This window comes from Meriones unguiculatus, chromosome 6 (assembly GCF_030254825.1).
Source record: "Meriones unguiculatus strain TT.TT164.6M chromosome 6, Bangor_MerUng_6.1, whole genome shotgun sequence".
Taxonomy (NCBI): Eukaryota; Metazoa; Chordata; class Mammalia; order Rodentia; family Muridae; genus Meriones; species Meriones unguiculatus.
In genome coordinates, this window is record NC_083354.1 from 48,730,244 (window position 1) to 48,754,729 (window position 24,486).

The window sequence follows — 24,486 nt, forward strand, 5'->3', positions numbered from 1 at the left end:
TTGTTGAACTGATAAATTTACTGAGGTTACTTAGAGGGAAAATGAATGTGGAGTTACAGGAGCAGCTACACCATTAAAAAGCCCCCCTGTCACCACGGGTGCTGGTGACTCACCAAAGCTATCCCTCTGGAGCTCCATACAGCTTGCAGGCAATTCCACCCAAGAGTCTTCTGTCCCCCCAGAAGGTCTGTACTGCTTACGTAACATTGAGAAAGGGCCTCGTGAGTCCTGTAACTTTCTGAGCTTCCTGTGTTTGAAACTACCTTAGCTTCCCTGCTCCTATGAGCATCTCCCTTCCCTCCAGGAGGGAATGTTTCAATTTAGAAGTAGCTCCACAGCCGACTTCGTATTTGTCTTGTTTGCTCACCCTCTGGTTCACTGTGCTACAGTATAGGGTTCACAGGGGCTGCAAATTTGTCTGTTTTCTGCTCGGTCACCAATACCTCAAACGTTGTTTGGGGAATGAATGGATTCTTTGGTCTTTTTCATTCTTAAGAAATGGGTTCTTTGATCCAGGCAAGGTGTAGGCCAGAAGAGCTGAGCTCTTGTCAGCCTGACAGGGGTAGAAAAGCTGATTTTAATAATTGTGCATATGTGAGTAAATGGTCATTTGAATAGCCTGTCTCTGATTCCGTAGGCCATCACAGTTCTTGGGTTGTCTTCAGATGCAGAATGGAAGTGACCCAGATCCTTAATTTCACTGGCCCTTTCATCTTTGACCATTAAATATTAGTGCTTAGTCTGGTCATCAACCTCACTTATCAAAACAGACTACAAATGACCTTTGCATGCTTCTAACCCAGAACTACCCTTGCAGGATAAAGAAATGTGTTAGTGTCTAAAGGCCATTCTAGAAGGAAATGTAGATGGAATGGTAGAAAGAGCTCAGGACAGTGGCCTTGAAAGGGGAGAGGTTCATACACATATATGAGTTTTGATGCCATTACTTACTCTCTCTCTCTTTCTCTCTCTCTCTCTCTCTCTGTCACTTTCTCACACCATCAGCCTAAAGGCAAATAGTGAATGTTCATTGTTCAAGTGTTTGTTGATGCCTGGGAGCCCCCCCAGAGCAATAGACCAGCTCTGAGCTTCCAGTACGCAGGTAGCAAACCTAGAGCTTTCAGGTACGTAAAGGTGCCCGGTCCCATTCATCAAAGTCACAGTTTGGAAGCCTGAGCAAGTATTTTCTAATCGGTGTCATTGTTTTCTTTATTATGCTTATCTCAAGGACAGATGGGCTATTTGCATCAACAATAGTGCCCTTTGAAAGGCTTTTACTAGCCTGTGTGATGTGCAAGGTGGATTGTGTCTTCTTCTCCCTATTTACTTCCCAATGAAGGACCAGTGGCCAAGGAGGCAGAACACTGTAGGGCCTCACTCATTGCCTCTGGCTTCCAGCATATTTAAAAATGATTCTTTCACCGTTTGAGATTATAATATGATTATATCATTTCCCCCTCTGAACCCTCCTGTGTACTTAACCCCTTGCTCTCTTTCAAATTCCTTTCCTTTCTTTTTTTTCTTCTTTAATTGTTGACCTACTCAGTCCACATGTTTTTTTCAGGACTGACCATTTGGTATTGGGTAACCACTTGCTGTGCCCTTCCATGGAGACTCTTCCTCCTGCCTTCAGCATTCCTTAGACTCTAGTTCTTCGTCTAGGCTTGAGACTTCATGAGCTCTCCCTCTTCTACATTAGTGGGATTACTGGTGTCTTCCTCATTCAAGTCATGTTTAGGCAGACATGTTGGTATAATCACTGACATTTCTAGGAGACACAGTATCAAAACAAACTTCTTGTTCTGGCTCTTATAGTCTTTTTGCCCCCTCTTCCACGGTGCTTACTGAGTTTGGGGTGCTGGAATTGTGTTGTAAATATGCCAGTTGGGGCTGGGCTTCACAACTCTGCATTTTGATTGATTGTCATTTTCTGTAATGATCTCCCTTTGTTATAAAAAAAGTTTTCTTAATGAGGGGTGAGGACTACACTTATCTGTGGGTATAAAGACAAATATTTAGAATGCAATTAGGGATTATGCTGTTTTGGAAAAGTGGTAGTTGTAGGCTCTTCTCCAAGATCTATGATTTCATTTGCCCTGGGTAGTTGGCTAGGTTTCCAGCATCAGACATGTTTCCCTCTTGCTGAGCAGGGCCTTAAAGTTCAATTGGAAAGCTGTTGGTTACTGCTAAGGTATGGATGCCACCACTGAACCCTGAGGGTTTTCATGCCATGCTAGTCATTGCTGTAATTTACAGGTTTTATACCTGTGTAGGACTATTGGTTGCTTCCTTTCTTTGGTAGCTTTTATGGCATTACCTGGTACCATGAGATCTAGTACTTTTTGAGGGATGGTCACTAAGAGTGCAGTGAGGCCCTCAACACTGTTCCAACTCTTTATAGGTATGGCCACAGAGGAGATGGAATTGTGTTTTAGGAAATCCATAGGGTTAGAAGAGTTAAAAAGAGTGGCTGGGAGAGCCATTGGGAGGGGAGAGAAGAACCAATGGCGAAAAGGGGAAAGGAAGAGAACACTGGATAGAGGCATCACAAAAGAGAAGTTAACCCCCCATGATAAGCAGAAACGCCACCAGTGGGGAAAGAAGAGCACAGAGTTCTTCCTGGACACAAAGAATTGGGCACTGTGTGGACATGGTTTTGCAGAGAGCAAGAGGAGTTCCAGGTGTCTGCAGGTAACGTGCAGCAGGCAGCCTGTTATACAAGTCTGAGCACTAGGGAGTTGTAAGATTGGTGATGTATTCCATGGCAACTGAATTCTTGCATGTGGGTGAGATCATCTAGGATACAAAATGAGATGCTTATCCTAGACATTCTGGGATAAAACACTATTGCACGACACCAGTGCTGCAAAGCTCCACGCATAGAATGATGTTGCTGGTTGAAATGAGCTAATAAATCAGTCAAAACACAGTTCCTTGTCTTCAAGGAGCTCACAGCTCAGTAGCAGAAACCAAAGTCACATACACAAAGCAATTAAAGAGTAGTTGGAGAGAGTGTATTACCAACTGCTAAATTCTGTGGAATAAACTCACCCATGTGAGAAGCATTATGAAAACTAATCATCGTCCAGATTTCAGCTGGGGACTTCGTCATGGAGGATGTGAGGCCTGAGACTCTTTGAGGGAGGGACTGAAGAAAACTCAGCCCTGGCGTGCACCTACCTTACATGCAACTGCTACAGAATGTCCTCAGTCTGTCCACTTGTTAATAGATCGTGTCCTTCATGAATGGTGTCCATTCTTTGGCTTTGCGTAGTGAAGGAGAGCAGATGGTTTTGCGGAAGGCGTAATAGGTGACGGCATTAGGGTCTGTCAGAACTTCAGCAGCAACACCAAGGGGTGGGCATGGACTCTGGGTCTGGGTGTGAGAGAAAGTGCTCTTGGCTCAGTCCCTAATATCTCTTGCCATATCTGTTGCCACTATTCTCTGACAAGACAACAATAGTGATGATAACAACAAAACCAAACAGAAACAAGACAGGCCTTGTAACATTGTCCCTAGGACTGCAGCTTTGGGAATGGGAGAGAGAGGCCAGTTAGGAGAAATAGTATTCTGCAAGAATGGCCAATTGTGCTTGGCCTTGGCAAACATGGCTGGCCTGATGACTGCCTGACTGGCCTCCAGGGTGGAAAAATCTCAACTTGGGATGAGATTCTGAAGCCAAGAATCTCACCCTGTTTTTGGAACACTTTTAGGTACTCCTCAGGTCTCTAATCCCAATGACAGGGATGTGTCCGTGGCCACCTGTATCCTCTCTAGATGCCGCCTTTGCCTACATTTCAAATCACTTGTTCATATAGAAACAAGGTAGACTGCGGAAATATTTGACACTTGGTTTAGAATTAGGGCTTCTCAGACTTCTTCTGCTTGCAACACCATTTGCCCCAGAAAAATTTATGCAAGCCTGGGGGCATAGGCCAATAAATTAGGCTTGCAAACCAAACTCAGTGAGAGTGAATCAGAAAGAAATTAGTTTTAAAACAACTCTTTGTCATTTATATAATCTTAGCATTTGTTAAAGACAAATGCAAATTTGCACACTCATGAGATGGGTATACTTGAATATTTTATAGGTGAAGAATTAACTTTTTGCTAAGTGCTTGATACTGCAGCATTGCAGCCTCTTCAGTATTTCAAGGTTATTAACATCTAACATTTATGATTTGCGTCAATGTTGAGAACACTGATTCACTTTAGTTCAGAGTACCAACTTGCAGAAGTATGTTCTAGGCCATTTCAGAAGTTGTAGGAAATTCTGCTCCAGTCCCAAACCCAAGTTCATGTAATGATCTTTTTTTTAAATAAAACTCAAGTCAGCAACTCAAAAAGAACTTTTAAAAATTAAACATCATAACCCAATAGAACCCAAAGATCTACTGATTTGGTACATGCTGGGGAGTGACGGTAGCAAAATATTAAGTCTTTGTTTTCTCTAATTAAACCATCACGGTTTAATTAATACAGCTCAGAACACTCTTGTGTACAGTAAAAACACTGTTGAGAGCATAGGATTGGCTTAGATCTGAGCGGAGGTGTTTGAGCTAGTTGGCCTTGTCTGGCGTGACATGTACAGAATGAGGTGTGCATGCTGTGTGTACGGAACCAAAGCAGCTGAGAGGCTGTGTGCCACAGTATGCTGAGCATTGCCAGAGACATTTTGGATTCATCACGTGTTGATTTGGGGTTAATCTTTGGTCCTTAACTATTGCTAATTTGTGTGTGTGTGTGAGGGTGGGTGGGGGTGGGGGAGAGAACACCCTACATGCATTTGTGTCATCACATCCAGGGTGTGACTCACTGTTTAAGGAGCTGGGGTATAGATGGAAAAAGGATTGAGAAGGGCATTCTGGGTACAGGGGATAGAGTGAATAGAGGCATGGGCTCTTGTGGACATGGTATTTGTGAAATGACACAGTCCAAATCTGCATTGTTGGGGAGTTGTGGTATCAACTGCACGAGAGAATAAAGTTTGTTTTTAAGCTATATGACATATTTATTCATATCCCACAGATGTTCTCATTTTACGCATATAATTAAATTACTTTAGTAACTTTGCAAAGTTTGTGATCATCATACTCCCATCTTAGAACATTCCTATCAACCCAGGAAAGAAGATTCTTAGTACTCAATTGCAGCCATTTCTCAGTTGACTCCCCAGGCCCAGGCAAAACATACTTTTATGTTTAGATATTTGGCTCTTTTGACTATATTGTGTGTATAGAATCATATAATATGTGGCCATAAAATATTTGGCCATATTGATGTATGCTTTTGAGATTCACTGCTGTTTAAACATGTATCAGTAATTTACTCCTTTTCTGTTCCAAATAATATTCCAATACATCAGACTTTTATGCTTTTGTCGCTTAATGGATATTAACAAAGGTCTTCAGTCACACTAAAGAATTAAATTAAGAGGTCCAAGAAGAGGGGTGTGGAGAGGGGTGGGTACAAAAAGGTTGATGTTCAGTGAGATGGGAACCATAGTCTACAAATGGGTTTTCTAATAATGGTTGGTGAGCAATTCATTCTCAGTGAGTAGCTATTTGTTCCATCATGGTTGTGCAAAGCTCCATGAGCGACCATCCGTAGATCCTGGGAAGGCTTACTACATGCAGCCCTCAGAGTCATGGCATTATCACCTCGGTGATATTGGCTTGAAGGAATAACTATGAACATATCTGAGTATGTATGTGAAGATCTATCTGAGGAATGGTCCTCCAGGTAGAATTGCTGAGTCAAAGGCTGTGAGTGGCTGTGATTTTTGATAAGTAAAACCAAGATTTTCTTTGAAGTAATGCCAACTTGCCTTCCATCCTGCTGTGCATGAGTACCCTCTTCTTAAAGATTTATTTTTAGTTTACGTATTTGCCTGCATGTATGCATGTGCACATACACGTGTTAATGTGCTCAAGGAGGCCATAAGAGAGAATCAGATCCCCTAGAACTGGAATTATAGATGCTTTGTGATATTAGTTCTGAGAACTGAATCCTGGTTTTCTGCAAGAGCAGTAAGGACTCTTAACTGTTGAGCCATCTCCCCTGCCCATGTACCATCACTTTTATCTCCAGTCTCTTTGCAAATGTAGTGTCTTCAAACTTTTATTTTTTAACCACCACCAACAAAAGGGTCAAAACATGACCTAGACCATTTTTGTAATGCTGACTGACATGCCGTATACTGTCATATGACTGAGAGGTGTGTCTCCATCTCAGTGAGTTGTTTCTTGATATTGTTTGCCTGTATCTCTGTTTTATCACTGATATATAAGCTTTTTGTGTATTAAGGGGAAATAATGTGTTATTAATGATACATTATAAATCATCTTCAGTGTTTCCTTCATCAAGTGTTCTCTATTTCTTTTCTCTTTGCATTTAATGGTTTCCATCATGCCCATTTAAAAAGTGAAGAATATTGGTGAAGTTGAATTTATCTGGCCTCTTGAGTTTTGTGTCATGATTAGTGTAGAGAAATTGTCCCTGTGGTTTCTTTTGATATTTTTATGGTTTGTTTTTAATGTTTAACTCTGATTTATTGGTAATTTACTCTGAAGTAATGGATAGAGGATTGGTAAGCTATGTTTTTTTTCCAGATGGTTACCCAGTTATTCAAAATTTTGAATTATCCTCTTCCTACTGATTTGAGTTTAGGTTAACATTAAAAATTGTTGAGAGAAGCAACTGCATCAAATTAAAAAAAGATGTTATCAATTTCCATTTTCTGGTATCCTCTCAGCCACTTCTTTACGAAAGACTTGACACTACATATCTTTAATATCTTGTCAGCCTGGTAAGCCTCCCATGGTACTTTGCTGCTGTTTAGTAGGAGGAGAGAAAAAGAGGGTAAAACACATGAGGGGCTTAGGAGTGGATGCTGGGAAGTGGCCACTGAATAGAGAAGTTTTGTAAGTCTGCTCTTGGGCAGTACAGGTTCATGGCAACAAAATTGGTCCTGAAAGGGAAATTGAGTATCTCTTCAGCAGACTATCCATGATCCATAGACACTTCAGGGTTTTTAAAGGAAAGGCAAAGGGAAACCAGCATTTCTAAAGATCTGAGATGCTCAAAAATAGTGTGAAAAGACATTCATGGACACATGAACCCTTGGGTCTGGTCTATCTACCGTCAGTGAAAATCTCCCCCCAAATTTCTCTTTCATCTCCATAGGTCTCCTCCCTTGATCTGACCACCTTTCATCCCTGGATGTCAGTGATCTCCAGTTGCTCCTCCATGCACTTAAGCCTCCCTCCAGCCTATTCCCTATTTTGAGACATCCTGTAAACATTGAACCTCAGACACCTGTGTATTTCCTCTCTAGAACTCATCCATGTTTTCTGTACTAAGGTTGAAACTCAATGCTCTCATCATGCCTTGCCTTCCCTCAAATTTATTCCTACTATTTCCAGCTTTGTAAGACTCTTGGTCACATGAACTTCACCCCTGAATGACACCAGCTTGCTTATTTTTCTACCTCAGGGTTTTTCTATTTGTCTGCCCATTTCTGCCCCTAGGATATACACACTTCTCCAGGCCAGCTCCTTTCTACCCTACCCACTTGGAGACTCCTTAGAGACACTTTCCTGCATTTTGTATACATCCCTCTTCTTGGCACCTTATCACCTCCCATTAATTAGCACAATTGTAGTTATTTAGTTATTTTGATAGTGTACTAATTTCTGTTCCTGTTTCTCGATCCTGAGCTTTGTATTGCTGTATCCCCGGTGGCTAATGGAATGCCTGGCATAAAGCTGGTGTTTAGAAAACATTTTCCACTGATGAATGAGTGAGGTTTCGCAATAAAGCAATGAGACTGATGCCGCATATCATCAACAAATAACAGCGTTTGATCCTCCCTGCTGGGAACCCCAGCCCATCCTAGTCTGTCTCATGAACCAAAATCTTCTCTTTCTTTCAGGCCCTCCCCATCATAACTGCTACTTATCCTGGAAGGCATTTGTCTCTCCTCCAATCTCTCTTCCTTTCCCCACCCCCACAGCACCAGCTGACAGGGGAAGAATGGAAGCAGGAGAGAAATTAATGCATGGCTCTGTAGTTGTAGTCTCCTTTCCCCCCAAACCACAGGGAGCTATTTTCCTTTCTCTCCATTTCTTTCTACTCTTTCCTTTTGAATATATAGCTCTATCCCCTCTAATTTGATTTGATCGCTCCCTCAGGAGCTGTCATGGACTCAATTAGATCTGTAGAATTTTACAACTTGAGGTCACCCAGTGTGATTCCTCATTTTACAGATGAGAAAACTGAGGCCCAGAGAGGTTAATGTCTGAAACGATTACCTCTGTTGGGTCTTACAACGCTAATCAGTGCCATTTTCGAAGATGAATGTTCTCCATATCTGCTGTGTCTCATTCTGTTTATTTCAGGACTGTCAATGGTAATGGCCTTGGCACTCAGGTGAGCTTGGTGCTCAGGTGAACCTAGTAGGTTGGGCTTTCTTTCCCAGGCAGAGCTGTATTAGTGTGGGGTGCAGTGAGCAGACCTCTGCCCTGAGTGGGGTCACATGCCTCGCCTGGGCATCAAACTAGGGACAGCAGCCTTTCGGCTGAGATACTGCTAGAACAATGGATCTGGAGATCTGCTGGGTTTAAACAATTGCAGAATACTGAAGGAAAGCTGCCTCTCCTTCCAAAGTCTAGTCAGGACAGCAGGGAAAATGTTTCGGAGTGGCTCTGTGAAGGGAGGGGGCCCCAAAAGCCATCTGAAATGCTTTCAGCAACTTCTCCTTCATCTATTTGCTTTCTGATTTCCAAAACCCAGTCAAGCAGAACAAAACTTCTACAAACACATTTAAATAGAACATAACACAGTCTTTAAGACGGGGGACAAAGTGGCTCTTCTACATCCAGAGATCAATAAGAAATTAAGCAAAGCCCAGGTGGGGTCTGACAGTGTGGATTTATAGACCACACAAGCTATGGGGCAGAGCTTTTGCTCAGCTGGTCCTGCCACTGGGCATGGGAACAGCCACATCCTCGTGTGTACACAGTACCTGTTTTGGTGCTGTGTCCAGATGTTGAATGTCCCTTTTATGCTATGGTTCTTTGGGAACACCCACCCAACCACTAGTGGGTTGAGATGCTTCAGTGTCAGTGTATCTAAATTCTTACAGGTGAAGAAAGGGTGAAGCAAGTGGCAGGATGGGGCATGCTGTCCAGTCTGGGTAGTATGAGCTGGAAGCTAGGAGTTTTGTTTTTTTTTTCAGAATTGCACTTACTCTAGAAAAGACCAGAAAGGCATCCTAGGTCAAATGCACAGCATAAGGATGAAGCTCGGAGGTGGAAGCCACTTGCTACTTTGGCAATGTTAAAGTCTCAGCATTACAAGTCGAGCAAGAAGAGGTATTGGGGGCCAAAGAGTGGTTACAAGAATCTGGGAATGTAGCTCAGTTAGTAGAGTGCTTGCTTCGCATGCACAAAGCCCAGAGTTCAATCCCTCACACTGCATAAACAGCTGTTGTGGCAGTTGCCTATAATATCTTTGGGGAGTGTAGCAGCAAGAGGGGCTGCATGCTTCAAGATCAGACTATGCTATGAGAAAGAGAGAGGATAGAGAGAGCAAGCACACAAGAGTGATGGAGAGAGAGGGATGGTGCAAAGCAAATAATAGATAGGGTGCTTGTTGCTTTATGGGAGGGCTGAGATTATATCTAGGCACCAAATAAAGTTGGACCTTTGGTCCACAAGGGTTCCTGGAAGGAACTCACCAGACACTCTGGCTGGAGCAGGAATTGGAGGGCTGAGAGAGCCCAGCAAGCCTGGATATGTAGGTCATCTCTCTAGATGTCCTCCTATTGTCCCCTCTATCCTTGATACTATGTGTCTTACTAAGGTGGGAAAGACTCCTTCCATTATCAAGTTCCTCAAATTACCTGTTGTAGAAGTTACCCTCTAGAAGGTTTTAGGCTCTTTAAAGCACTATCCCTCTCAAACACCTTCTTCTATAGCCCTGTACCATGGAAGGATTACATGATGTTTTATTAGTTAAGAATTGGAGATAACTGAACTTAGTTGTGGAACTCTTAAAGGACATGATGCAAACATGCTGTTCCCTGATTTTCCTCTGATGCATAAAGATTCTGAAATGAGTTCTCTTTTCCAATATAAATCATAATTGTCTCTCCCAGAATAAGCAAAGCTCCTTCCTTTCTAAGTGCCATCCTCCAACCTTGCTCCTCCATCACACCTCAGCTTGAAGTTTCCATACAACAGAGCTGAAGTAACTTCCTCAAGACCTCTTAGCAGCCTCGATACAGTTTTGCAGTCTAGCTCTTTCAAAAGGATTGCTGTTCTAATACAAAAAGTTCTCAGAATCTAAGTTTGTTGAGAAACTAAAGAACAAAGCAAAACAATAACAAAAAGTTTCTCTTTGTGTGCTTTACAGAGGTATATAAAGGAGGTTTTGCCACAGTAGAAATATTAGGCTCACAGATGGGGATGTTCATTGTGGAGACTTTTTATAACTGGATCTCTAATTCATAAAGAGGAGGTGGTTGGCAGTGAAGAGTATAGTGTCTACCCTCAATGAGGCACAATAAGGAATAGCAGCATGAGATTTCCAAATTTGATGAAAAAATGCTTTCTATAATTAAATCAGTTTTATTTGGTGGATTATAGAGAACTGTGACTCTGCAATATCAGGAAGTCTTTCAAATGCAGACATGGTTATATGAGCTCATTTGTTAAGTGGAACAGTGGGACTGGTGAGCTTTTAAAGCCCCTCCAAGCTCTGGGATTCTCCTCCATATTGCCTCTTTTTGTCTTATCACTCTCTCCTTTCTGATTTTACATGTGTGTGCCTGTGGCCTCCATGGGACAGTGGGAAGAAGTCAGTGGCTACGATGAAAACCTGAACACCATCCGTACTTACCAGGTGTGCAACGTCTTCGAACCCAACCAGAACAACTGGCTGCTCACCACCTTTATCAACAGACGGGGTGCCCACCGCATCTACACAGAGATGCGCTTCACTGTGAGGGACTGCAGCAGCCTCCCAAACGTTCCGGGCTCCTGTAAGGAGACCTTCAACTTGTACTACTATGAGACTGACTCTGTCATTGCCACTAAGAAGTCAGCCTTCTGGTCTGAAGCCCCCTACCTCAAAGTCGACACCATTGCTGCAGATGAAAGCTTCTCCCAGGTGGATTTTGGGGGAAGGTTGATGAAGGTCAACACAGAAGTCAGGAGCTTTGGGCCTCTTACTAGGAATGGTTTTTACCTTGCCTTCCAGGATTATGGAGCCTGTATGTCTCTCCTTTCTGTCCGTGTCTTCTTCAAAAAGTGTCCCAGCATTGTGCAAAATTTTGCAGTGTTCCCGGAAACCATGACAGGAGCAGAGAGCACGTCTCTGGTGATTGCTCGGGGCACATGCATCCCTAATGCAGAAGAAGTGGATGTGCCCATTAAACTCTACTGCAACGGGGATGGAGAGTGGATGGTGCCCATTGGGCGCTGCACCTGTAAGCCTGGCTATGAGCCGGAGAACAGCGTGGCCTGCAAGGGTAAGCCTGGGGCTCCTTGGATACCTGCTTTTATCCCACTGGGGGAGATCGAAGCTCATAACTTTCCAACTTCTAGTTTTTGGGTCATTCGGGAGGGAAAAGAGAGAGCCTCCTGGCTTATAATAGACTTCAGCAGAACCTCTTCCCCAGTGCTGTGCCCGATGATTTTCCCATGTAACCAACTGTATGCACATGTGGAAGAAGGAATGGGAAAAATTCTGAACAGTGAGAATTTATTCAATAATCACTTACTTATATTTAGTTTTGGGACAAAATTCTCTCTTTTTATCTCTCTAACTCTCTCACACACACACACACTATGCCTCTTTCATCAGTCTCCAACTCTGGGGTGCGTGGAGTGTTTGGGTTGTCATGGACAGTTCACTCAAGGGTAATTGAGAAGTGACTGAATTTGGAAAATATTTTAGTTCATTTCACTCCAGCTCCCACAGCACTGAACTTGGTACTGAAGCCATGTACCTCATTAGCTCAAAGCCCTCTGGCTTGGCTGTCTTTCTCCAGAGGCTCAATGCCAGGCCCTGGAAGGAGATGAAGCTACTGGGACAGGGCTAGGAAAGTTCCATGTGTGGAGGCACCTCTGCTTCTGAGTGGGAAAGACTGATGCAAGCTCTGCAGATTGCAGATTTGAGGTATCACAAGTTCAGCTCACAGTAGATCTCTGAGCCCTACATTCCCTTTCAACATGTGGTTCCAGTTTGGTCTGGGAGTGAACGGAAGCCCTGTATCTCCTGCCTTGTCTAAGTCATTGGAAATGAATATAGGGTGACCCAGACTGGGGAAGAGGAGGTGAGTTCCATTATTAAATCTATGACCTTCAAGAAGTTTGGATTGTTTATAAAAAAAAAAAAAAGCCTGGAAAAAAAAAACAATCATTTTTTGTTGTAATGTAACTGAAGGGTTACCCTCTCTCTTTTGCAGTTTGGGAGCAAAATTAGTTCTTTTTTCCATCACAAGCCTCCTCAAAGTGCCCTCCTCTTTATACCCTGGCACTGCTGGAGCACCAGGCCAGCGCCCGTCTTGTTTTCTTCCCTCCTTCTCCAAACACCTGCCTGTGAAATGCCTGGCAAGAGACTTTGAAAGCCTATCAGCACGCGATCCCATGGATTCAGCTAATTGCCTGGGCTGGGGCCTTCACACAGCCTTTCTGGGGCCTGCTGGGAACACAGAGCTGTGCCTTTGTGTCTTTATTGGATTTCTTGGTTCTGGGGCCCATGATGGATGGCGTGGAAACAGAGGGGAGAGCACGCCAGATCCAGCGATGAATCAACGCAGACAGTTTTAGGACCAGCCGAGTCTGGTCCCACAGAGCTCCTCTGTGTCCCACAGGTTGGGGGTGGGGCGGGGGCACCCTTTTTTGGCATTCTTCAGGGTCTGAGTGGGGACCAAGACACTGTGCTGTCTTAAAGGCGCAGGTGCAGCGGCTACTGGGCTTGCTTGCAAACCATGCTGGGGTGCAATTTCTCTGGCTTCAAAGGGCTGCCACACCAAAGTTGCTGGCTGGGGCCCTCTCATTTTTCTCATTATTTCCTGAGCAGAATGGCAAGGATGGGAGCAAGCATTGATTGGTTCTGATTTAATTGGGACTCTGGGAAACAGGCTCGCATTTCTTTGGACTAATTGGAACGTTCCTCTTTTGGGGGGCTCTGCTGTCCACACTGCTTGTCAGTCACCTCTCATGGTTGTTCTGGGAGGGCCCGTGGGGACAAATATGTAAATTCAAGTTGTTTCTTTTCATTCTTCCTGCCTGGCCCAAACCATCCTTGTGGGCTTTCCTGGATGTTACTAATCTCTGACTGTTGTCAACATGGCTAGATTTTACATGTAACCACTTATTGTAAACTCATTGGAGGATGGAGGAAAGGGGATACGGGCATCCTCACTGCACAGGCTGCTATATTCTTGTGGCATAGCATGCTTTCTTTGGCTCTACAGGCTGGCTAAGTCTTGGAGACCGAGAGAGAAGCCTTTCACCTGTCTTCGGAGCTCTAAATTTGTATCCCCTCAATTGCTGCTATCAGAATTCTGCTGGTTGAACCAGATTTCTCTGTCGCTGCCTGGGAAATGAGGGACCCAACCCCTGTACAGGTGGAGGTTTCAGGAGGTTGTTATACCCCCTTGACGTATGAAGTGTTTGTACAGACTTGAGGTTGGTCCCTGTGCCATGTTTGCAAGGGGCAGCCTTCAGCCACATTATGTGAGCTGTCAAGTAGGTCACTGTGGGTCCTTCATATCATTTCTGGGGTGGCTACCTCAAACCCCCAGCACTCATGAGAAAAGGATCAGGGAGAATGGTGAACTGTGGAGACTGCAGGTGAAAAGCAATGGAGGTCCCTCCAAAGCCAATCTGTCCTGACAAAGCCTATGAATCTTGCTTGAATTTCACTGTGGGTGGGTAGAGGAGGTGGAGGAAGGAGCCTGATAGCAACGTGGCACTCACCATGTGCCAATTCCCTGCTGCCACCACCTGGGTATTTGCATCTGAGACTTCGCATATATAGAATCCATACAGTGGCTGTAGAAACAGAATCCTTTCTGCTTTCTGGTTACTTTATTTTTTAAAGGACTTATGATGGGCAAGGAACCATATTCTCTTGCTTTCACTTTCCATCTGCTAAACCCATGTATCTGTCAGATTCTTGGGGACCAGTCACTGGGTTGTGCAGAGTCACCTGGAGACCAATTAGGCAGCCCAGGCAGCCAAGAGCAGTCCTGGCCCGGAGCTGTTCTTGGCTGTGGAGAGAGAGGATGTGAGAGGAGGATGGTGAGGACAGCAGGCAGAGGCGAGGTGGTTGGATTTGTGTGTTAGCCTGTGGCTAACACACTTTCTAGAGCAGTGGTTCTCAAGCTGGGGGTCAAAGGTCAAACAACTCTTTCATAGGAGTTGTCTAAGTTAGAAAACACAGATATTTACATGGCAATTCGTAACGGCAGCAAAATCACAGCTATGAAGTAGCAGTGAAAATAATTTTATGCCTGGGAAGGGGGTCACCACAACAGGAGGAACTGTATTAAAAGGACACAGCATTCGGAAGGTTGAGAAGCAGTCTAGAGGGTTCTGTGGCTGAAGGCCTGCCTCTGACTCATCCTTTCTGTATGCACACACAGGCAAGGCCCACCGGGCAGAAGTGCGTGGGCACGTTGATCCCACCACTGACTCTGACCTCATCACGTGTCAGTCAATATGAAATATTAATTACTTGGAAGATGGCTTGTCAGTTTCTACTTCAGGTCATGTGCTCATAGCTTAGGGGATTAAGAAAGCACTGCTTTCTCTCTCTCTGTGCCACATTCCTCCTGCTAACGCTGGCGGTGAAGTGAGTCTCTGCGGGCGCCATGCAGCCTCGCTCTTACTGTGCTAGGCTGGCCATGAGCTGGTTCTGAGCAAGTCCTTAAAATACTATTATCAGTTACTATTATAATAAATAGTGTGATAAATACTATTATAGCCTAAGGGGAAGATGGCGGGGCTGTGTCTTAGTCAGGGTTCCTGGTGCTGTGACAAAACGCCAGGACCAAAAGCAACTTGGGGGGGGTGTTATATTTCAGCTTACAACTCCCGCTTACAGTCCACCACAGAGGAAAGTCAGAGTGGAAACTCAAACGGGGCAGGATCTTGGAGGCAAGAACTGAAGCAGAGGTCATGGTGGAATTTGCTGCTTACTGGCTCTCTCCCCAGGACTTGCTCTGCCTTCTTTCTTAGGCAAACCAAGACCACCAGTTCAGGGATGGCACATCATGCCCTCCCATGCCAATCATTAATCAAGGAGATGCCCCTACAGACTTGCCTACAGGCCGATCTAAAGGAGGCAGTTCCTCGACGGAGATTCTTGCCTCAAGTTAACAACAGCTAATCAGGACTGGAATGGACAATCTTCCTTAAGGGCTTACCAGGAGCAGGCTTCTCATTTTTCTGTCAAAGCATCAGGCTGTAGCATACCTTCTGGGTGTCCATGGCTTCTCCAGGTCCTAGCTGGGGTTTATGTTCCTCCTTTGAGTGCTCTCAGAAGGGCTGACATTGCAAACACTTCCCAAAGCTTCCAGAAGGATCTGCCTCATGAGCTTCGGGCCTATCGTCTCTTTTTGCCTGTATTCCTGACTGTCCCAGGTGCCTTGACCTATGACAGAAGGTGCCCAGAGAAGGATTCTAACCATAGTAGACTGGGCTACAGGCCAGAGGCTAGTTGACTGGGTATTCCAGCTGGTTGGAAGCCCCCGAGGAGTTCCAAGTAAGCGAGAGAAGGGCAGGAAGCTGACGGCCCAGAAGTTACAGAAAAGAAAATAGCCATTACTGTGCAGAGGGCCAGCATGAGCCACTTGGTACCAGAACCTCCAAGAATACTCTCGGCAGCAGACAGAGCCACACCTTTAAAACTCCTGTTTCCTTCTCAGGGTTGAAACTAGTGTTGGGACTTACAGGGCTTGGGAAGCCCTGCAGCTTTTCCAGGGAACACTCAATCCCAGCCATCCCCAATCGAGCCATGGATGCTGACAGGACCTCTGAATGTCCTGGAGCATAGAGCAATGCTCAGTTCCATGCCTCTCTGGCTCCCCACCTCCTTATGGAAGCGTGTCTCGGACAACCCTAGCAGCTGGCAACCCTAGCTGTTGTAGACCCTTGCCTGAGTATCTCCCAAAGGGTCTCCTTTCCTAGGGTGGCTGTGTCTTTAACCCCAGCCACATGTACCACGTGGGGACTTTTTTCCTTTGGTAATTTTCTACCTACATATAAATTCCACCGTGCAGGAAACCCAAGGGACACTTTGAACCTTTCAGCAGTTTCGATGCCTCTGTCAACCCGAGCTGCTGAGATGAGCCACTTTATAACCCTAGGGGAGTTGAGATGAAAAATCTGCAGGATGTGAAGGTGGAGAAAAATGTGTCTAATTTAGTTCAAAAGAGGTTTCCAGGCCTATTCCCCTCCCCCTTATGGTTGTTGGCCTTAGCTTTGGGCTCCCTGCCAATCCCTTCTGCCAGTATCTCTTGCAGGAGGCCCCCGGGAGCAGTGTATGTCCGCCTGCATATGTGTTCCCATGTATGTGCCCATGAGTCAGGCCACTGTGCTGGCAGCCACACACAAGGGCACCGAGGAGCCACCCCACCCCACCCCCGGCCCACCCCACCCCCTGCCCACCAGCACTCAGCTGGTGAGATGAAGTCCACAGCCCAGGTGGCCACCCCTCAAGCACCAGGGAGACCAGGGCCAAGGCAGGCCAAGGTCATTAACACCACAGCCCTGTAAGATGAGCTGCATAATAGGATTTCCCAATAGGCTCCTTCATTTAGAAACCACCTGGGGCCTCCTCTGCTCCCTGCAGTGGCCCTGCCCGGTGCCCTCCAGAGAGGCGTCGTATATAATTGGCTGGGTGTAATGGACTGTGACACCATGAACAACAGTGAGAGCGGAGCTGGAAGAATGCCCCTTTGCCGCACAGCCTCCAACATGTTGGGCTCCAAAGGCAACACAGGATGCAAGTGTCGGGGGTCCGAATCCCCTGAGGTTCTGTACTTCCCCTTCTGTCTCGAGAAGCCCCACACGCTACTGTTGATGACCAGTCAGGTCTGTTGCAGAGAAGTCCCACACCACTGAGCGATACCGCCCTTCAGGTGGGAGAGCTGTCGAGGAGCAAGTCTGTGTTTTGCCTTAAGGCCGGTCATCCGTGACTTAGTACGTGATGTGAGTAGTAGAAATATCTCTGAGGCGGGAGTCCAGCAGGGGCCTGAAAGGGGCCGTTGGCTGCACTGTCATCTGCTCATGAAAACCTATGAGATCTGAAACTGAGCAAATGAGTGGCATGGATGAGTATGTTCACAGAGAGGACTAGCCAATGACTGTCGGCCATGGGATTCGAACTCAGGTCTTGATGTTCTACCATATGCCTTTGGTTCTGAGACTAGACTAGGCTGAAGTTAACCATTCTTAATATATGTTTCAGGTGTATTGAGCCCCTCAACTGACTTTGGTTTTGCTTGTGGTTCTTGGAGGTCCTTACCTAATTTTGCACCATGCATCTGCCCAGGAATATTTGGGGGAGGAAGGGGGGCATGTCTTCATCTGGCTGGACTCAGCCCCTCTCTCCAGAGAGCACGAAAAACCGTTGCAAACCATCTAAGTCATACATGGGCTCTGGAGGGTGACCTCAGATTCCTGGCCTAAGGCTTTGCGTCAGAGAAAGTGGGGAGGGGACGTGGTGGAGTCCAGATGTGACTTTCTGGGGTGTATCAAGGACTCCTCAAGGGTTGTGTTTCAGCTCAGCCACACTCAAGCATCCTAATCTGCCAGGCCTGCTGCAGCAGAATGTCACAGCATCTTCGCCCTCTGGGGCTGCCACGGCAGAATGCCACAGCAGAATGCCACAGCAGAGGGGTGTCTTATAATTGGCTCAAACTCACTTCCTACAGTTTGAGAGGTAAGGAAGCCCAAGTCCAAGTGTTTGGTGGGTTCAGTTCTGCAGTGAGGATTGCATCTTCTGCACAGGAGGGCCACAGTGTGCCCTACATGGCAGAGAGGCAGAGGAGCTGTCCTAATGCTGATAACTTTTTAACAGATGCCTTAGTTCCATTCATAGGATAGGGGACTTCATAATTTAATCACCCTTTTAAGGGCCCGGCTCTTAATATTGCTGCTCTGTAACACCTGGATTTTGGAGGGATATTTTTTAAGTAATAGTACCCCTTTGTTCTCTGTCCCATTGCTTGGAGGTCTCTTTCTGCGGGTTCTGAGCACAAACTTCCTTGAACAGAGGGGAGTCACTGAGAAGACACTCACTCTGAATCCAAGCCTGTCTGTGTCTTTTGGTTCTGGGCCCCAGGGAGCTCAGTGAATCTACTTTTGGTTTTACTTCCTGTTGCCACTGACAACTGTGTTGACAGAGCCCCGATGATGCTCCTGGATCTTCCTCAGTGCACTGGGATGAAGACAACTGGGAAGCCATAATAGGGCTATGGCAAAGGACACTGGCCCAGAGCAAGTGTCTTACTTTGCCATTAGGGCTTTGAAAGGGACATTGAGAGGAGTAACCTTGACCTTTCCCTAGAGACAGCTCTTGCCTGTATATATTCTCCTTGCTGGCTGGAATAACAGCCAAGAGTATCAGCTAGCTAAAGCAGTTGAAACTCCACTCTAACTGCTATGTGGTGATGTGGGGCACATCGTTTTTTCTGAGATGTAATTTAATACAGAAGAATATGGCAAGTTTTGCGTTGGGTTCTAGAAGCTATCGGGTAACAGAGAGCATTTTGCTTCCTAGGTACTTACTCAGCCTGCTGAAGGCTGTGTCCTTATACCTGCAAGTGGACTAGCCTCATCTCATCATGCCAGGCTGGGGAGGAAATTAAGAAACCTGAAGCAGGCTACAGAGGTTAGAGGTTCCACAGGCCACCTCAGGAAGCTTCTTGGGATGATAGAAGACTTTCAGGACCTAGTGTAGTCCGGAGGTTTTCATTAGAAGATGGACAGGAAACCAGCCTTTTGGTTTCTGGTTGATCCTGAACTGTTGGGGTAGCTCACTGACCCAGGGCTTCCAGTAGTAGCTTGTGGTTCTTGTCAGAGCTCAGTCACACCATCTTCAGGTGTAAGTTCTGCTTCTGTCATCTGCAGGCCTCATCAGTATTTCTGGCCTTCCTGTTCTTGTTGGAGTTTTAAGTCAAATGGGATGGGTCATCTTCATGTTGTTTTCAGAAACTCGCTGGATGCTGGTGGCAGCTGGGCCGTTCATGCTTATATTCTCAGATCCAGCAGGTTTAATTCCAGAGCTTCAATGGCCAGAGGATGTTGGTGCCACAAGTGGAGTGTTGGTCTGGAGAAATATATAGACAGGAATCCTTCCTGGCTAGATCAGGGCTCCAAGTTTAACCACCCCTGCACATTCCATCTCATTTCCTCCAGGGATAGAACTCCTCACTGTCCCCAGGACTGCCCGGTTCATCTTTGAGCCTTTCTTTCTTGGCGTAGAACTTTTATGCAGATTTCTTCTTCGCCAATATAGCTCTTCTAGTTATTAGCTAAATTTCCTTTTATGCTGGACCCCTATGGCCTTTCTTACTATTGAAGTTTAACATTTCTCTTGAAGAGGAGACGTGAGGTTTGTTCACTTAGGATACAGATAAACCCTTGGCCCACCCACATGAGGACTTGACAAAGGACCTTGTACCTGGTCTCCAGTTTACTTCCTACTTCCCAATGAAAGTTAAAACTGGTTTGTGCTGATTGTTATTATTTCATGACAACTTTATTTATTTAACTGGTTCTTCATATCCATGGGTTTATTTTTCCCCATCTCTTGCTATTTCTGAACAACGCTGGCATAGATACCCTTGCGTATTAATCTTTGAACTAATATGTGAGTACATCAGCAAGATAAATTCATTAATTAATTTACTCGATGAATATTTATTGAGGGATTTTTTTTTTGTGCCAAGCACTTTTCTAGGAGCTAAGAATGCAGCAAATTCTCTGAAGTAAAAATTGCTGAGTCAAAGCATATGCATTTTTAATTTTGATAGATATTACCAAATTGTGCTCCCTCAAAGACATTCTACCCAAAACTTTTTTTGTACCTCCCCCCCAGCAGTGTGTTAGCTCTTGTTCCCTATACCTCTGCCAAGATAATATCAATCATTTTTATCTTTGCCAGTCTGGTAGGTAAAAAATGGGATCCCACTTTCGTTTTGATGTGACTTTGTCTCTCTGTGAGGGCTGGGTGAACCTTGGGAAGTTCCGGAAATTGCTGAGACTCTCACTGGCTTGGTGCTAGATCACAGCATGGAGCTGGCTGTGTGCTTGGACATTCTGGAGTCTGCTCCCTCCTGGTCTCTGTTGCTTTCCTCTGTCCTCCGTCCTGTCCTTCTTGTTTTGCATGGTTACCTACCTGCATGTGCTCGTTGCTGGTCTTCTCTGTCGCCTGCATCTGAGACATGCCTTACAAGCACCAATTCTGGCATTTCCTAGACAGTGAATGTCTGCAGCAGGGACAGGGCAGCACTTTTCTCTCTAGACTATGGAAGTCCTAACCTCCTCTCTTTCTTGTCTCAGCCTCCCTCTTTCTCCTTTTCCTTTCTTCTCATTTCTAATGTCCCTTCCTCCCTCCTTCCTTTTTTCTCAACACACCTTTCAAAAAGAGTGTATGTACTCACTGTTTTAAAGTAAACACATTATTGTTGTAAAGAAAAACAATAGATACAAATAATAGGTCAAGGTTCCAGCTGGGACCAGCGATACCAACATGGCTCAGCCGGTAGGTAGAAACACCTGCCGGAAGACCTGAGTTCAATCCTCTATAATCACAGGGTGGAAGAAGATAACCAGACTCCAGAAAGTTGTCCCTGACTTTCACACAGGCTCTGTCACATGGGCACTACAGCATGCACACACAATAAAAGTGAATAAGGTAAAGATGAATGCCTTAATGGCGGATGCTTGAAAAGCCTGCTGACTTATCTAGCTCTCGTGGCTTAGGAGGGCCGAAATGTATGAACTCACTTCAGTATTGCCTTCCAGCTCCGGGTGGCCCTGACGCTTTTCTGGGTTGACATGTGTTGAAATGCTGCCATGCCATGGCTGTGGTGTGGCCCCAGTACAGTGAGCTAGGCGCTTTGCCATATTCCTGTTTGGCTTCCTCTTGTAAATCCTTAGTTGCTCTGTGAGATGCATGTGGTAGGCATTTTCAGGTTACACTGAAGACACCGAGGGACAGAGACGCTCAGTAGCTCTCCTGACGTCATATATACCACAGGACTCTAGGCACTGCTGTCTCTATTGCCTGTTACCATCCTACATGGAGAGGACCTAAGAGGCACTTACCAGAGGGTTTTCAATTTTTTTATGGGAGGCGGCTTTGCATAGAATGCCCAGAGTCTGATCTGCACCCAGGTATTTCATGGATAATGCTCCTTTTCTGTGGGCCAGAAATGGACCAGGAGGTCTGCAGAGCAGCAACACTCACTGCCAGAGTGAACTGCCCAGACTCATAGTCTCTCCTTGTCCTCATGATCTCTAACAGCGATGGCCATGCTCCTTGCCATCTGTCAAGTGAAAACAAACAAAACACGTGCAAAGCAAAACTCGAGGGTTCAGGCTGAAGCGGAGGTGGGGCCCTTCTTTGAGTACAGACCTAAGAAAGTAATTCAGCCTCAGTGAGCAGTGGGGACTCTGAAAAACCAAGAACAGGGCCCAAGAAAGGCATTTTTTTTTTTTTGAGTTGAAGATGGCAGAGCCAGATGGAGATAGTTACCAGCCATGGCAGAGGCCTTGTCTGTCTGTTGTCCAATACAGCGACACGTTGAGCATAAACACAACAGAACAAACCCAACAGAACGACCGCAAGCCCATCCGTTCTGAAACCCTTTCCCTAGAAGCTGGTGATAACGTATCAGCTTGACAGAGGACATAAGGTCAGTGCAACGTGTGTATTTCAAGTGGAAAATGACAATCTGCTCTCCGTGCGAGACGGATGGAGTGTCTCCTGGAAGTTGTATGGAATATGCATGATCTCTGCCAAATCGTGAGCTTGGCAAAATTCTCCCGATCTGGGAGTTAGGCGATTTGGGGGCTTGTATTTGGTTTCTGGGTCTGTCACACACATGCCTACACTCGTCCCAGTGTGGAGGCCCCTGCGGCTTGGAGCACTTTCTCTCCCAACTGGCTCAGAATGCCTTTTCCCTCGCTATCTTTAGCCAGATTTGTCTGCCCTGTTTATTTTTTATTTTATTTTATTTTATTTTATTTTATTTTATTTTATTTTATTTTATTTTATTTTATTTTATTTTTGTACCCAGCGTTTGTTCTGTTCTCTTTTCTTTCTAGATAGATTCCGAAGAGAGAAAAGAGAAAGCTTCTCACTGGTAGAGTGTTAACAAACCAATTTCTATCTCTGCTCCTTGTTTTCATCCTGCCTCCCCCACACCCTGGGAAACTGTTTAGATTTGAATTTCCATTTACAAAATTAATTCCTTACATAGTAAAATATAGGAAATCAATGTCAATCATCGAAATCAATTGCAAATATTACAAGAGTGATTTTGTCATTAAAATAATTAATATATAACCATACACATTCATAATACTATCATTTATTAAATTCCCCCCCCCTTTTTTTTAACCTTTGAAAGCATCTCTCTGGAGTGCCCTGGCATTCTGTTCTCATATTTTTCTGGCTCACATGTTGTCTCTTTTGGCTCCTCTAACCCCAGCCTTGATTTTTCTTGATAAGAATTTATTTAGTCTCTGTCTTCTTGCTTCTTTCAAATCACTCATTTCAGGTACAAGTTAAGAACCGGTAGCCAAGCTGTTGGTGGTTGTGTGGGACACACACACAGCAGCCAGGCTGTCTGTTTGTTGTATGGCTGGGAGTCACTGATCTGCCTGGCATGTTGGTGGATGGCATCCTTCTCCCATGGCATTTCTGTCCCCTAACCCAGGTTACCTGCTTAACCTAAGAGTGCTCTCTGATGACAACAATTATTTGGGAGGGTTTTATCCTTAACCTTATCCTTATCCTTAGCCTTCTCAGTTGCCCCTACTTTTTTTTTTTTTTTTTTTTTTGAATCAAGATACGCTGATTGCCTGCTTATTTGTTTGTTTTAATCGCAATAAAAGGTCTGCTATGTAGCCCAGGGCGGCTTTAAGAGTTCAATCCTCCTGCCTCAGCCTCCTGAGCACTGGGGTAACTGATATGAGTCACCCCTCCCATCCAAATGCCCCTTCTTTCCCACCATAACCCATGCGTGAGCGGTGAGTGCTCAAGCAGAGCAGTACTCCTACCTCAGACCTGCTATAGGCCTGGAGGTGACAGTTCTGCCACACAAAGGGTTGGCAGCAACCATGCCCAGGCCAGGCACACTGACTTGGACTTCCCTACACCCATTTCCTCCTCGCCTCGAAGAGGAGATGGGATGGAGGTGGCTGTCTCCAAGTCCTCTGTTTTTCCAGTGTCAGGTCTCCTCATGCCTTCCTATCCCAGCCTCTTTTCTCCTGCCTGTAACTGTGCACGCTGGTCCCTCCTTCTAGGCCACAAAAGGCTCTATAGACAGACATTGTGTGCTGTTTGCCAACATGGGCGCCTGGGCACACAGAAGGGCGAGGGAGAGGCCGTCTGCTCTCCCCTTTCACACAGACCTCTGCTTTCTCCTTTCATTCTCTTGGTCTTTGAACACACATACAAAAATTAAAGAAAAGCAGTTGCTAATTAGAGCCAGAGAATGTGAGCCTGGAAGAGAGGCCAACTACCTCCCTCCCCCACACTTCTTTAGAGCCACTGTAGAAAGGGGCAGGGGGAGGGCCCCCAAAGGGACTGGGGAGGGATATTTTGACAAAATAAACAGCAAAGCTTCTTCAGAATGGCAAAGAGGGCTTTGTCTTACTTTCCCCTCATAAGAGGGGAGAAAACCAGAAGTGACAGTTTCTTGTGACCCCCCTTCCTCTCCCTACAGCTCCCACCTACCCCAAATCTTCTCATCTTTTAAGCCTCACAATCTCCCACTTAACAATACTCTCCCTTTGGTGGACATTTAAGTGTATCCTTTTATTGATAACGTTTGCCTGGCTGCTGGAGAGCGAGCAACCAAAGCCTCATCTTCCCAGGCAGGGCTGGCTGTACAACCCCCCTTGTCCCCCTTCTCCACAGAAGCAGCTGGGACTCCAAGAAGATTGGGCTTGAGAAATGGCTCTGGGAAAACGGAGGCGTTCTTTCGCACACACTCCCTGACTGGCTGTATCTCCCGATTGGCTCTGAGTGGGGCTTTCTATTTGTGCCATGTCACCAACTTTAGCCAGAGCAACCACGCTGTATGGTGTTGGGGTGTTGGCCAGTGTGTGGCCTGGAAAGCAGCAGCATGTGTGAGAACAGGCCTCGCTCTCACCCACTCACCCCAGAGCAAACACCACTGAGTGTTTGCATTCGTCTGATGGCCAGAATGACTAAATTTGCAGAGCCCT

General features: G+C 45.6%; 1 protein-coding gene across 1 annotated transcript in view; it reads left to right on the forward strand.

Annotated features, from left to right (window-relative positions):
- Window positions 1-24,486, forward strand: part of Ephb1 (EPH receptor B1) — a 421,622-nt gene that overhangs the window by 144,507 nt on the left and 252,629 nt on the right. Inside the window, exon 3 of the mRNA XM_060385432.1 lies at window positions 10,853-11,534. Coding sequence (XP_060241415.1) covers window positions 10,853-11,534 — 682 coding nt within the window. The remainder of the gene's footprint in view (window positions 1-10,852; window positions 11,535-24,486) is intronic.